The sequence below is a fragment of the Epinephelus lanceolatus genome, chromosome 7 (genome assembly GCF_041903045.1).
Source record: "Epinephelus lanceolatus isolate andai-2023 chromosome 7, ASM4190304v1, whole genome shotgun sequence".
In the NCBI taxonomy this organism is placed as follows: Eukaryota; Metazoa; Chordata; class Actinopteri; order Perciformes; family Serranidae; genus Epinephelus; species Epinephelus lanceolatus.
In genome coordinates this window covers 33,218,873-33,234,097 of record NC_135740.1, presented here as the reverse complement: position 1 = coordinate 33,234,097, position 15,225 = coordinate 33,218,873, and the positions used below count along the sequence as shown (strand labels likewise).

The window sequence follows — 15,225 nt, the reverse complement described above, 5'->3', positions numbered from 1 at the left end:
GCAGGAAATGTTGTCAGCTAACCAAATTATGGTGGAAATCCAACTTAGACAGAAAATAGAGTCTGCACTCTAGACTAAAGCCCCGTTTTCACTGAGCAGTGCGGTATGGTTCAGTTTGGTATGCATTTTTTCCGTTTCCACTGTGAAAAGATGTGTATGGTACCAATGGAAACATTGTGTAGTGTTAGTCCTCTGTCAGGGTACCTAGCACCGGATCTGGTACTAAAGGTGGAGCTGTGAGGTGCAGACTTCCATCTGTGTCATCGGTAATGAGGAAATACAGTAAGTGCTGGTCGGAGCAGTGAGTGACAACAACCCCGCCCACATTTAAGAGTACTGTTTGCAGTGGAAACACTAGGGTCTAAGTACCATGTCTGAAGGGTTACTTTTGGTTCCAAAGGTACCATACCGAAAGTGTTTGGTGGAAACGGGGCTTCCATAAATACTTAATTAAATTACCACCGAGTTGACAATGATGAGACAATGTCTTTCCGATGAAGAGCATGAAATTGGAAATGCCACCTCTGTGGTAATTCCGTTCTTTATGGGAGCTTCGTCTAGTGTGTGGACTCTGTTTTTTTTGTCTTTGAATGATCTCTTGTCCCACCTATGTCACATTTTGGTAGCAGATGAAAAATGACATTGGATCACATGTTTTGTTGCTACAGCATTCAGTAAACAGACTACTTAAAACAATCAAAACAGGCTCAACAATGTCAAGAGCTTTTCAATAAAGGTAATTCTCTTCAAGGTGACAGCATTGAGAATGTCTATAATATCATATCCTTCAATAGCCACCTCTGACAAAAGCAGAGCCCGGTAAATACGGATGTGTCTTTTCTTCACAGGTGTGGGGTATAAAACCGCCTCATGGGGGACCAATCTCGGTGTTGGCATTTGTATGGGTGGGAACTACGGCGAGCGAAAGACAAACTCATGAATATAAATAAGTGTTTGTATGGATTATTGTGTTGGATGTGGATGGCCTTTAATGAGGGAGGAACACAGAAAGGAAGAGAGTGAAGGTGACTGACAGAGAGAAATAGAGACATGCAATGAGACAGAAGCAAAGAAAGAGAAAGTCCTGGGAGGTTGTTACCAACTTCAATCTGCCCTTTTGAAACCAGCACAATGTATGCAGTACAAGCCAGCTAATAAATATGCATCAAGGATCTCAGAGGACAGATCCTCTCTGTTGTTGTTTTCTGCTGTTCAGCTCACCATTCATAGTTTATTGTGCCTTTTGTCATGTAACACATGTTGAAGATATTGTAATGCATCAGACAAAATGGAAAAAGGGAACATAGCGTTGAGTGTTCAGAAGGGCTGCGTAAAATAAAAAAATCTGAATGAATGCAAGAGATAAAAGGTAGAAGACCGAACCATATATCCCCAAAGATCTGTCCATACAATATACGTAACACAGTAATTTATCATAAACTGTATCTCATTGAATAAAAATGAATGCTTTATACCTATATTCTACAACAGTTAGTTCCATCCAATTTGATATTATGAGGTGCTGTTTTCTGCTGTAGAGTGAGTGACTAACCGACAGCTACTTGACAGAGACAGCAAACTAGATGGCCAAACACAAGCATGATGCTTAATGTATCAAACTGTGTGGACCTTGAACCAATGACTAAGGAGAAATCTGGACCCTGTGGCTGGACCAGATGGGAACCACTACCTTAGATGACTGTATGCTCTAGGACCTCTCGTCATTGTGGTGATTCACAAATGTTGGAAAACCTGTTCTATTGACTGGTTTATACCATCATTGCTTAAGATTCTGAATTTGATACGGTCATGTGTAAAGTATATTTCTGAAATAGGCCTTTCTCCAAATTTAGCATTTTCCAAGGAAGACATGTAGGACATGCAAATATTATCGGCTTTTAATACCATTATGTGGACATGTATACAGTGCATTCAGAATATGCATCTCACACTGCCTCTTGCCTGTTTACCAGGGCTCTGTGTGTTGTCATGAATGGATTGTACACAAACCAACTCGCCAAATGTTTGCAAGGCTGGGGCAGAGATGCAGGCCTAAAAGAAAAGTGCACATTTCTGGTCTGATAGAGAAACACACCTACTGTTAAACATTATGAAAGACTTGGATATCAACAGGTTTTTGGATATGCCCAAATATTGCAACACCAACCTTTACAAGAAGGTGGCTGACGGAATGAAAGAGGGAGACTGTGTTTGGTCGAACAAGTCCGCCACCGGTAGGTAGTTTTGAAAAAAGCCTATTTTGATGCAAAGAGGCAAACGGACAAGCGGCTCCAGCTGTTCTTCATTTATATTTTGACATGATAAAGGACATGTTATGGCACCTTGATCTGAGAATGCACAGCTGCATGTAAACGGGAATATTAGTGGAATATTCGTTTTCATAGTCATGTACAAGGCTAAGAAGAAATATTGTACTTTTCAGAATAAGAGGAAACACCAGATTATCTTATCCCTGTAAACTGAATGACTGGTGACTCCTCACTTCTCTTAAGAGGCCCGTAGGGGCAGCAGGCTTTCCAGAAATCTGCTCAGCTCAAAAACAACAAGCCTTGCCGTCTGTTGCAGGCCAAATGGCCTTGGCCTTCGTCATGACTCACAAACTGACATCCATAGAAAAGTTTGGCCTAATTTTGAACCTGAGCATCTGCAGAATAATTCCATACCCCATATGTTATAATCCAATAAAGTTCGGCGCAATACGCTGCAATACAAGATGAATTACCTCCTCGTTTTGTTATCCTTGTCGCCATCTTGACTAAGGGGAGGTGGATTATTTTGTCGGCTCAATGCTGTAGACTGGGAGATTGTGTTACTTTGGTCATTTTTCTTTGATATTTCCACTTCTATAATAAGTAAGTAGTGTATGTATCTGAATATTTTCTTTCTTTTGTCTGTTTTAATTGTGTTTATTGTTATTTCCGACTCTGTTGTGCTGTATCCTGCAGACAAAGTTAATACCATCAAAAGTCCAGCCATGAACAACATGAATCAAAGATTTCTGGCTGTGTCTCAGTCATTAAAAATACATCCATCCCCATAATTATATTGTATCTATATTTCAAATACAGTGCCTATTAGCGGGAAAACTCCATCTGCTCTGTGCAACACGCGGCGGCTCCATCAAAAAAAGATGAGGCATGTATTTTATCAGATTCTGGGATGCTTCTGAAATGCGCTCCGGCGAGCCTGCTGAAATTACAAGAATTATCTGGAGTGGCCGCGATCAGCTCGAGCAGCCATCTGGCGTAGATCTGAACTCTACTGAGTGCACGTCTCTAGTTTCTTCTTATGTCTATGTGTTTTGGTCATAAACAGCCAGTACACCTTTGCTTTGGCTGGAGACAGCAGCAGCAGACATAGCAGTAATGAAAGTGTGGCTTAAGTCATTACAGCCCACTCTTGTGTGCTTAATTTTACATCTGCCATCAGAAGACATCATCTGCCTCAAGTTTATTTTTGTCTTAGTCAGTCTTTACTAGCACAATTTAACCTGAAACAATTTAACCACAATTTATACATGTTTTTATGCTGTGTTTATCATTAATGCAAAGTACTGCTCGCTTTCTGTGTGTGTGTGTGTGTGTGTGTGTGTGTGTGTGTGAGAGAGACTGAGTGAAAGAGAGTATGTTGGTAAGTGTATGTGTGAAAATGTGTGGGTTAGAGGTATTTCTCTCTGGGTATTTGAGCATTTGATATGCCGTGTACAGAGCGGTGACCTGTGATAAAACGTCAGACTGCAGAGTGTCATGGGAATTACTGCAGCGCAGCGTGGTCGATTGCACCTGTTACCCAAGTATAGCAATAACCGAATGGTAAATTCTTCTGGATGGTGCGCTATTCTCCGGGGGGCTGTGACATACGAGAAATTGTTTACCGAGTTCATGTATGTGTGATTGAGAGGGACGCACTCAAAGAGCCTGCACGCTCCTTAACCTGTGAGCTCCTGGGTAATATCCTGTTTCTGTGACTGGTGGCCAATTTTCCATGTGAAGACATAATTTGTCCTTCATCATGAGGCAAATAGGAACAAAACATCTCTGAATACAGAGCACAAACGTTAAATGGTGTTCATAGCCACCAAGTGTTGTTCACTGGAGATGCAGTAAAGTCTAACATTAATGAAAACCTTGAACAGTTGTTGGTGAATATGTCCCCCCTGACTATAATGTAATTCTGTGATATCTGACAGGAGATTGTACAGACATTCAGTGTGATAACTGTTAAGTGTACTAGAGTTACAGTTTATCACACATGGTGGTCAAAGCTTTTATGACACTTGTCCTGAGTTTCCCCTTTTACACAAGCATGAACTGTGAAGCGAGACATAAAAGCTTCATTAGTTAAAATCAAAGATCCTTTTATTTGGTCCCCAAATGGCTCGGCCTGCTCAAATAAAATTTCAAAGGCTTGCTCATGAATGTAAAGTGTGTCACCAGTAATTTCAGTGTGATCTTTTTTATTTTGATCTGTTTTGTTAGTGTGGTGGTGCTACAGTGTGGCAATAATTGCATCTTTTGTCGAGGCAAACAAATGAGGGTCTTTCTGTGATCCGATGACCTTCAAATAGTGGAAAAGTATTTGCTTTTTAAAATTTTAATCACAGCATGATTATTGGAACTGCCTGTAGTCATGGGTCAGTCAGATGACTGGTTTCTTGCTGATCATTAAATACAGCTGTGAAGCTGTTAACCAACCAAATTTAAAAAGTTGTGATGCTATGCTTTGTAAACTAAAAGATGATGCTTTTTGCAAAGACACTTTCACTGATGTGACTTGTGTGTTGTTAGTAAATGTTGCTGCTGGTGATGTGACATGAATCGCTTGCTGGTAAATGTGCATGGGAGGGGCTGAAGGAAATGTGATTATGGGTCGCATTGCCCTTTGCATGTAAACTGCATTTAAAAAAATGTTTTTAAAAAAGGCAAACTAATACATGCTCTATGGTAGGTGAGTTGTACGGTAAACTCACATGAAGCTACTGACCCAGTGACATCTTAAACTACATATACATGCCCTGTGTGACTGTGCTGAGAGGACTCACACTGAGCGAGTATGGTAACCATCGCCGTCTTGAACTTGTCTTTGGCCTCTTCCACCTCCTTCTCGTGCTGACTCTTCTCGCTCAGCAGCCGGCGGATGTGGCTGTTGGACGACTGGATCATGGAGTAGAAGTTGTTGGCGTTCCTGCGGTTGACTTCACCTCTTTCCAGCCAGGTCAACAGCACATGCACCGCCTCGGGAAACCTGTTGTCATCTAAGGAGAAGGGAGGAGATGAAGTCTGGGTCAATATGAGCGTGGTGAGATAAAGAGAAAATGTGCCTCAGTATATTTACTATCAGCAGCATACACTGCTCTCTGCATGTACGGGTTAGATGGTGTGACTTGTCCACCTATACCTTAAACAGTTGCTACAGAATATTAATATTTGGGAGCTGGTCTCATTGGACTCATTGTAAATTATTCTGAATGACTTGGACGAGGACACACCTGTCTGTAGATGTTTTTATGTTTGAAGAATTTTTTTTGATGTCTTGTAAGTCTGTAATTTATTCATTGTTTTCTTTTTAAATTGTTATACGTTTGTTATATGTCTGCAACTGTGTTACTTGTGATGCTGCCTGTCTTGTCAGGACACTCTTGGAAAGAGCTTTCTAATCTCAGTAAGTCTTTTACTTCTGGTTAAAAAAGGTTATATAAAAATAAATAAATAAAAAGTCTGGGCAGAAGTCAAGGAGAAAGGAGACTACATAAGAAAGTCAAGGCAAGTCAGGTTTATTTAAAGAGCACATTTTAAAACTAGAATTATGGCCTCATGGTTGTCTAACTCTACGAACCAGTCAACCTGCACTTATAGTATTCATCCATATTCATAAAAATATGGGTGCTTCACACACATCTTCCCCCCTGCAGCACAGGAAATCTATATGATCAGCACACCCAAGATTAGTGTCACCATTTCAGTATCTGACCAAATGTCTCACTTCCTGTTCCTGATATGACGTTGAGTGATGGCCTAATAGCCCCTAGAAAAATGTTGTTAATAGAACATTATGATGTCACAGTGAAGCTGACCTTTAACCTTTTGAATATTAAAATGTCATCGCTTCATTATTTTGTTCTATACACATTTTAGGGCCGACAACTGAAAATGCCTGAACACCTTTGTGTTCATCTTTCATCTTTCAGCAAAGAACATTACAAGGTTCTGAGGGGTAAATGGGGAGAACTTTTCTGACGTGTGTTCTGGACAACAACTATAAACCAACATCCAATTTATCAGGTTTCTTTGAGTGCAGTGACCCATTTATTTTCACATGCTCAGAGAACGGGGCAGGCCTCCCCGAAGGTCCGCCGCTTTTCCCGGTCCCTCTTCTCCACACTTTGGGCTCTAGTTTCGCAGACCGGGCGAGGCGGGGGCGCAGCGCACCTGCGCTTAGCCAACTGGGTGTGGCCAGGCGGATTTAGCAAGTTTGGCACACCGTGCGCCTGGCGCAGCTACTCGTCTGTCCCACCTCCGTCCCTCCTACCTGCACAAGTCAGAAAGAGGGAGGAGAGAAGGCGTGGAGTGGGTTTTACACACATCACACCAATCAAATGAGCCCCTCTCCTCGCCCTTAAATGCGCCGCACGAAGGTGTAATGAGAGTTTACTCAATTCGCCATTGCAGAAGAGAGCAGCAGCGTCAGACGGCCAAACTTCTCCCAGGAGGAACCTGATGTTTTGGTCCGGGAGGTCCAAGCTCGCAGTGTCGGAATATACAGAACTGCGAGCAGACCTCCACGGGCTGATGATGCAAAGGTAGCCTGGGAGGAGGTCACCACAATTGTAAATCAATGTTGCGTTTCTCTCGTGTGCGCGCGCTCTCTCTTTCTCTCTCACAGTCTCACTCTGTTTCTTTTCTTTTGACTTTTCTAAGATGACAGATGCTGAATATATACTCCCTATCTGATGCTGTGGCTGTTTGTGGTTGGCTGAGAGGGATGTGAACTCATTAGTTTGCAGCTGTTTAATCAAATCAGGTTGGGTTTCCATTACGTGTGCCAAACGGTGCCAATCCCCTTTGATCTGACATCAGATGTGACGGGACAGTCGATATAGAGATACATTTATGTGCTGATTGCAGATAGTTGCATTGAATAGTGTTTTTTTGGGTATTTATTGCATCGTTAATGTGCCTGATATTCTGGAAACCTGCCTGTGAGGTTTTGGTGACGTGTGCGCACTGTCCGCCGGTCAGCCAAACTTCGGCTTACACCGGCTGCGCTCCCCCTGTGCTGACAGTAGACCTGGTTTCAGATGGTGAGCTTTTAGCGCACCTTCAGTGAAGCCTTTTGGCACGAAACTGTCACTGTGCCAAGCTGGATCTGTCGACACCTCCCCCTGCTGCGCCGCCACACCCATCTCAGCGCACCTCGGTCTGCCAAACTACCAAACTGAGCGCGCCTCGGGTTGCGCTGCTCGAAACTAGCTCTGCGTGGGGTTCGCCACCCTGCGCTGCGCCGGGAAACTAGAGCCCTTTGACTTATTTCCACCCAGCCCAGGATGAATATAAGTCCCAGGGACTTATATTCATTGTGCCGACAGTGGCTTGGAAAACCGCCCATAACCGTGTCACACGGGGAAGAGGGAAGAGGGAAGGCGGCTGGAGTTCCTCCAACATTTGCGGTTAGATTATCATATATTTTTATTGACAAAAATATAGGCTGCTTTAGCTGATTTTTTTTTATGCGCACATGTGCCCCTAAATATTTTTTACAGTTCGCACACACGTATTTTTAGTCGAGTGAAACGCTCGCACTGTCGAGCACTGGATCTGACAGCCTGAGCACATCGGCACAAAACGCTATGGCGTTCAAGATATTATTTATATCATGAGAAGTCAATACTTTCGGCAGCCTAAATCTTTTATTTAGAAACTATGGCGGGTCAAATTAAACTATGGCGGGCCGCCATAGTTTCGTTAATTAATGGGAAACACTGCGTAATTCATCTCAGGTAGGTTTCCACTCAACAGTTTCAGAGTCAGTCACAGGTTAGTGTCCATTCAACAGTTAAGTGTCCAAGTTTCTATTCATCAATTCCAGTTTCTTCATGCAGCCACACTTCACATGGTCAAAAAACTGCTTACCCCGGCCGTGACACACCTGCTGCTCATCACCTGCACCTTACCTACATTACCTCTGTTTTCCTGCTCTAGTGCATGTAGTATCTGAAGTTCTACATGGTACGTGACGTCCTGGGTCTGATGATCAGTTAGGGGCCCAGTTAGGGGCCCAGGGTCAAGAAGGTATTTATGGCCCAGGTCAAGAGGGTATTTATGGCCCAGGTCAAGGATTGGTGAAGTCCATCTAGGGTGTCTCTCTGTCATCTGTTTCATTTTGTCTCACATTTCACAAAAACAACCAACCTATATATGCAGGGTAGTTGGAGCTGTTATTCAGAGCAGTTCATATTGGCTTCGACCCTCTCTCAGGTAATCCTAGGTGCTCTATTTGATGCTGGACTTCTTGTAATAAACCTTTCTATATACAAGCAAGACGGTGTCAGCGGAGTCTCCTTCATCACCTTCACATCATCGCTATTTCATAAACAACATGCACCACCCCGTGTACAAACAACAAAACTGCATCTATTTACATGTAGTCACTATTAGTTAAACATGAACCAAAACAAATACAAAGAATGTTATTGTGGCTCCAACACCATTGTTTTTTATCTGAGTGCATGGAATGGAGCGTAGTTATTGGTCACCAGATCTGTGGGGTCAGGAGGTGGAAGGGGGACGAGTGGTTAAGAGATGTAACCTGGTGCTAGTCCATGCAGTATTTTAAGGGCAAGCAAAAGAATTTCTACCTTAATCTGTACTTCACTGGTAACCAGTCAAGAGAGACCAGTAAAGGGAGATATGTTCTCTCTTCCTGGTAGCAGTGAGAAGTGTTGCTGCATGCTGAACAAGCTGCAGGTCAGATAGGGCTGACCGACTGATTCCTACATAGAGGGAATTTCAATAATCGAGGGTAGGGGGAATAAAAGCGTGGACTTAAAGGGATAGTGCACCCAAAAATGATAATTCAGCCATTATCTACCCACCCATATGCCGAGGGAGGCTCAGGTGAAGTTTTAGAGTCCTCACAACACTTGTGGAGATCCCAGGGGAGAGTGGGTAGCAGCACAACTCCACCTAATGCAGGCTGACGGCGCCCCAGATTAAAACGTCCACAAAAAAAAAACACATAATTGATCTAAAACTTCACCAGGGCCTCCCTCGGCATATGGGTGAGTAGATAATGGCTGAATTTTCATTTTTGGGTGCACTATCCCTTTAAGTTTCCCCAATCTTTTTTAAAATATTTTTTGGGGTATAGTATATTCTAGTCTTTATTCAGTGGAACAGCTATAGTGTGAACAGGGGAGAGATGACATGCAGCAAAGGGCCATGGGTTAGAGCCTGTGGCCACTGCGGCAAAGACACAGCCTTTGAACAAGGGGCACCTGCGCTACCAGATGAGCTAGTGGGTGCCCCAGGTCTTCAAATCTCTCACTGGCAGGAACAAATTTAATTTTGCAAGTAACCTAAGATGGCAGAAGCTAGTGCTGACAACTGAGTTTTTGTTTATTAAATTTTACACCAGAATCAAAGATTACACCAAGATTTTTTTGGCATGGGACTTTACATTAAATGACAGAGGGTCAAGTAAGGTTACTCTCAGACACTTGCACAAGATAGGAGGAACGTAGAAAGTTAAATAAAAGGGGGAGGAGGAAAGGAGAAAAAGAAATGTGGCCAAAATCGATAACACAGCAGTACAATAACAGAGCAGCCTCTGCCAACTAAAGTTTTGCCTGGCCAAAAAGGTGACAGAAGGAAAGAGTTTGGGTCATCAGGAGCAAAGAAAAGCTGCCTCTGCAGATTTACTCTGGAACCATTTGATGATCAGCAACATGCAGGAGGCAACAAGTTCAACATCAGCTAAAATAAGGAAAATATTTCACAACGTACGCACAAGAAAAGTGTTTCACAAAGGAGGACAAGTGACAAAAATCATCTCAATGGCTGAAGTTCAATGTAATTAATGTGTGTACATTACTTTAATGTTTGTCGTAGCTGTCATAGCAACATCTATTGGAGTTGTTTGCTGGTTTGTCTCCAGGTCGTACACACACAAGTGGCTCCGGAGAAAGAATGAGGACATGAAGATTATGAGATGAAAATAACTTCAAGAACTTATTGCCATGAAAGGAAGCGAATGGATTACATAAATGATCGAGGAGACAAATTATCATATCTATACGCTGAGCATAAAAGAGCAGGAGGTTAAATAAGAAGAACAGTGTCAGGGTAAAATCAATCAACTCCTGTCTTTCCTATAAATATCTCCGGTAAACAACCCTCGCCAAGTGTCTACAGAAAAGGTGAGTATGGTGTTATATAGCTACTGTTTACAAAGCTCGGGTTGTTTAACAGTACTCCTGCTTTGTCTGGTGAATAATCAGATGATGTCAGGAGACTTTATTGATTTCTTTTGTTATTATTCCACCGTGGTTGTCCTGTCCTCTATGGCCTCGTTGGGCTGCTTACGAGTCGGAGGAGCACAGGAGGGAACACGCTCCCACATGTAGACGTCAGTGTGCAAAACACATGCATCATGCACACACACACATAAACATTACTTAGCATCTTTACAGATCGAGCAGCTGGGGAGGTTTATATTTATTTAAGCTGTGTTCTGCAGATGCTCTCAATTTCTCTCTGTCTCTCTCAAAGGCACACACACACACACACACACACACACACACACACACACAGGCACACAGTGGGGTCCATCACACTGCTTGCATGAATGATGATCTATCACAGCAACAGATATTGAATCAAGGTGTTATCTCATGAATCCCTGAGGTGTTCCTGTTTGTTTATAGGCAGACACGGGTCTCATAATACATGGCTCCCTGCAGCGGCATTATTAATAGACAATCTGGAGGAATATTAGTGGTATTCGATCACTGACAATGGCCAGAGGCCAGATGGATTCAGATTCTCATTTAATGGGTCTTCAGCTGAGGCATTACCCAAGCATAAATACACAAATTGAAATACAAGAATTTATTACTTGGTTTATCAGAAATAAATACCCCATTAGAAAACTTCTGGCCTCTTTGTTTGGCTGTGTTTTTCTATCCATCCATAAGTCAAAGCTATTCTGACAAAGAACAGATGGGATAGTAACTTTGAATTTGCAGACAACTATCCCGACCATAACAATTCTACCAGACAAAGAGATACTATACTGCAGAGTGTCATTGAGTAAACAACCAAAAGAATCCCTGTGAACAGCTGCAAGAAAAAAAAATCTAAATCTGTAAAACATCACAGTAAATGGTGTTGCAAAAATATTATTTTCCTGGGAACTCATCCACTAACTTTTCCCAATTAATTTTGTTCTGCCATGCTTTCATTTCTTTATTCAAACTGACTCCAAAATATGTGTGAATTGAGCAATCAAATCAAAGTCAGTGTAATCACTAGAAAATGAAAAACATTGACCTTTCCTCCACAGTTCTGACAATGGTGGTTGTTAAGTAGCCAGTTAGAGGACATGAATAAAAATTGAAGGCATCTACCTTCCACTCCAGATCTAGTGGATCTCTTCAGCTATTTCAGAGTGAGCGCCTTCCTTGCTTTAATGTTACAGTAAAGAGAGAAAGGACAAGAATGTCACTGGGGATCAACAAGGAATCTCTTGCCATGGAGGTTTGATTACATTAAGAATTTAAATGGCTCAACAAGATTTTCTCACATCCCAGAGGCCCCTTCAGCCCACCCTCTTCTTATATGTGCTCTGAACACTGATGGGAACTATACTCAACCACACAGAGCATTTAAATATTTCAAATTATAGCACAACTCCTCACAGTCAAGGAATATGATTAACAAGTATCGAGTCACTTTAAATTCTCGGTAGGAAGCAGAAGTATACGACACTCAAATGAGAAAAAGTCTGCAGACACTGAGGAACACTTAATGAAATGTCAAGTGTGTTTAGATTACAGTCGCTGCTGGCTCTAAATAAATTTAGATTCAATTTAAACATATTTTCGTCCCTGCATGGTCGTCCACATTTGAATGCTCTGAGTCAGGTTACATTTTGAACGTGTTATTTTAATTTTAGCTGAAAGGTTTAGGTGATTATTTGGTAAGTGAATCAACAGAAAGTTAATCAGCAACAATTTTGATAATCCCTTGATCGTTTAAGTCATCAAGCAACAAGATAAACACTGTTTCTACGCAGGAGGCGCAGTAAAAGCAGCATGTTCTGTCTACACAGGGTGTGTTCATCAGGCACAGTATTGAGTGCAGGTTATTCATGTTGTAGCAGCGCTCTGAGCCCAACACACAATGCTGTATCGACACACAGAAAAGAGATGGGTTGTGTTTAGAATCAGAATCAGAAACTGCTGGAATGTTAATGCTAAATGCTAATATTTGCATGCTAATGTGCTAATGTCAAGCACATGTGATGTTTGACATGTTAAGGCTGGGGTAGGCAGTTTTATTGTGGCGTCATTGGGCACAAATCACATAATAAATGTTGAGCATGTTGTAATTGAAGTGGACTGAGAGAAAAATGGACTTCTGCACCTCCTCTTGTCTCTGTTTTTGTCTGTAGAAAATGTAGCCCATGTCGGGTAACTTTGGCCAATCACAGGTCATTTCAGATAGAGGGCATTCCTATTGGCTGTTCAACAAAGCAACCCATACAAGAAAAAATCAAAAATAGAGCCAGAGAATAAATGCAATAATACACTTGTCAATATTGCAGAAGTGTTTCAGATGTGAAGAAAAAAATGTTGCTAATAGTTTAGCCTTTAGCTGTCGCTTTTTATGCAGCAGAGGTGTGTCCTTCACCTCACTCCCCGCTGCTGCAGACCACCTCATCACGGGAGAACTGGCAGCAGCTCTGGAAGTGGGGGGGTGGGGGGGGTGCTGGCTAAATTTGAGCTGCCACAGCCGCTGACTGAAGGTGTTTCTCCCGAGTGTGGCTAGATTGCTAATTCTTGTCTCATTTATGGTCTAATAAACAGAAAATGAGAGCAGGGCAACTCTACAATGAAACAGGGTTAAATAAATCAATTTCTTGGAAACACCAGGTTACTGTGTGCATACGCCTGTGGTCATCTGGTGAGTGTGGCTTTGAGCACATAAGAGAGAGCTGCAGGAGGAGGGTTTATGGACCAACCGACTGACATTGCCATCTTAAAGGCATGGCGCTAGCATGGCTAATGACAATGGCAAATTTAGGCTTGTTAGTCTTAGGCCTAATGTGAAATGGTTAGAGCTGTTCCATGTTTCTGTTCAGTTGGCCACTGAAGCTGCAAACTCTTACTGGCTGCATACACTGTGGCGGCATACTCTGAGTGCACTCAGGTTGTCTGCAGGTTTAATGTTTGTCTACAAACCTTTGATCTTATCTCCAAGCTCACTGCACTCGTGCTCTGAGTAGTGGACGATGGGAGGAGGGGAGGGCGGCCGGAGGCGATCCGCCTCCATCTTGCGCCGGTGCCTCTCCTCTCTGGCCAACATGCGCTGCCGACACTCCCACTCATAGAGGTCGTCTCTGGCCTGAGCGAAGTCCACGTGGAGCCGACCGGAGTCTTTTTTGTCTGTGCTGGAGCCCAAACGAATACGGTAACCTGTAGAGACAGAGAGAAAACACAGGAAATGAAAGATAACTGAGGCATTTTTTTGATTGGGTGAGAGTCGCAACAGGGTGAAATATCCATTTCTATAAACACCTACTCTGATTCTGATGTACAGTAAAAAGACAGAGATAAGCACAAGCAGAATAACAAGCACAAATAGGCAGATATAAACACATAGGAAGACAAAAGGGACACACAAACATGCACACTCACACAGGTATCTGACAAGGCTAAATTGATCAGGTTGTCCTCATTTTCTTTCAGATACGAAGGAACAAGGTGATCTACACATCCTCTTTGTTCTCACTGTGTGTCTGTGTGTACTAGACAGACAAAAGCCAAAAAGCCGAGCAAGTCACTTGAGCTTTTAATTCTGTATGTACACAAGCGTGAGACACTAAGTACAGCAGTAGCCCAGGATTGCCCCACTGCCATCCACCTGACACTCAAAGCTCATTCCAGTGCCTGTGTGTGGGCATGGAGAGCAATCACACTCATTTTGTTAATTGATTGGTCTGAATGATCTGTGAGAGACTGGGCCGTTTACAGAACAGTGTGAACTGACAAACTGGGAAACAAGCTCAGGGCCACATCCACACTAACACGTTTTCACTTTAAAACAGTGTTTTAAAATGAAAACAATCTCCCTACACACAAGTGTTTTAGCACCATTTCAGAAATAATCGCCATCCATACTAAGGCTACATGTCCACCACAGCATTTTTTTTTCCCCAGCTGAAGATGCCAAGCGCTCCTCAAGAAACACCAAGCTGGGAGCTGATGGTACTGTTTTTTCAGCTAAGATGCCTTAATTGCATCTACTTTAAGTTGCCATGCCACAGCGTAACCGTCCATCCATCCATTTTCTAACCGCTTATCCTCTTGAGGGTCGCGGGGGGGCTGGAGCCTATCCCAGCTGACATTGGGCGAGAGGCAGGGTACACCCTGGACAGGTCACCAGACTATCGCAGGGCTGACACATAGAGACAGACAACCATTCACACTCACATTCACACCTACGGACAATTTAGAGTCACCAATTAACCTGCATGTCTCCCACACACAGGATCAAACCAGGAACCCTCTTGCTGTGAGGTGACAGTGCTAACTGTGCCACCAGGTGCATTATCTATGACAGGAGGGAGCTATGGCCATGGAAAAGGAGTACGCACACATGAAGAATACATCATTAAAAACCTAGCTACAATGTTTTGTCTCGACATGATAAGATCCAATCAGGAAGTGGACATAGATGTCTACATCATTGTTTTCAAAGTCTCATCCCGTCCAGACTAAAATGCAACCCTGGAGTTTTCAAGCTTAAAAGAGTCATCAGTGTTTTCAAAGGTTTGCGTTTTAGGAGTTTCAAAATGCTGGCTATAGCATAGTTATGTGTTTTAAAACAAAAACGTATTAGTGTGGATGTAGCCTAATGGCCCAGACACACAACATTGATGTCAAAGAACTAGTGACAATGACAGCAGACTGCTGCGTCGCTTGTG

The 15,225-nt window shown here is 42.7% G+C and overlaps 1 protein-coding gene across 1 annotated transcript in view; it reads right to left on the bottom strand.

The window, feature by feature from the left end:
- The window catches only part of LOC117261436 (ecto-NOX disulfide-thiol exchanger 2-like), a 276,266-nt gene that overhangs the window by 52,849 nt on the left and 208,192 nt on the right, over window positions 1–15,225 (bottom strand). The window contains exons 6-7 of the mRNA XM_033633837.2: window positions 13,481–13,714; window positions 5,063–5,275 (exon numbers count right to left, since the gene is read on the bottom strand). Coding sequence (XP_033489728.2) covers window positions 5,063–5,275; window positions 13,481–13,714 — 447 coding nt within the window. The remainder of the gene's footprint in view (window positions 1–5,062; window positions 5,276–13,480; window positions 13,715–15,225) is intronic.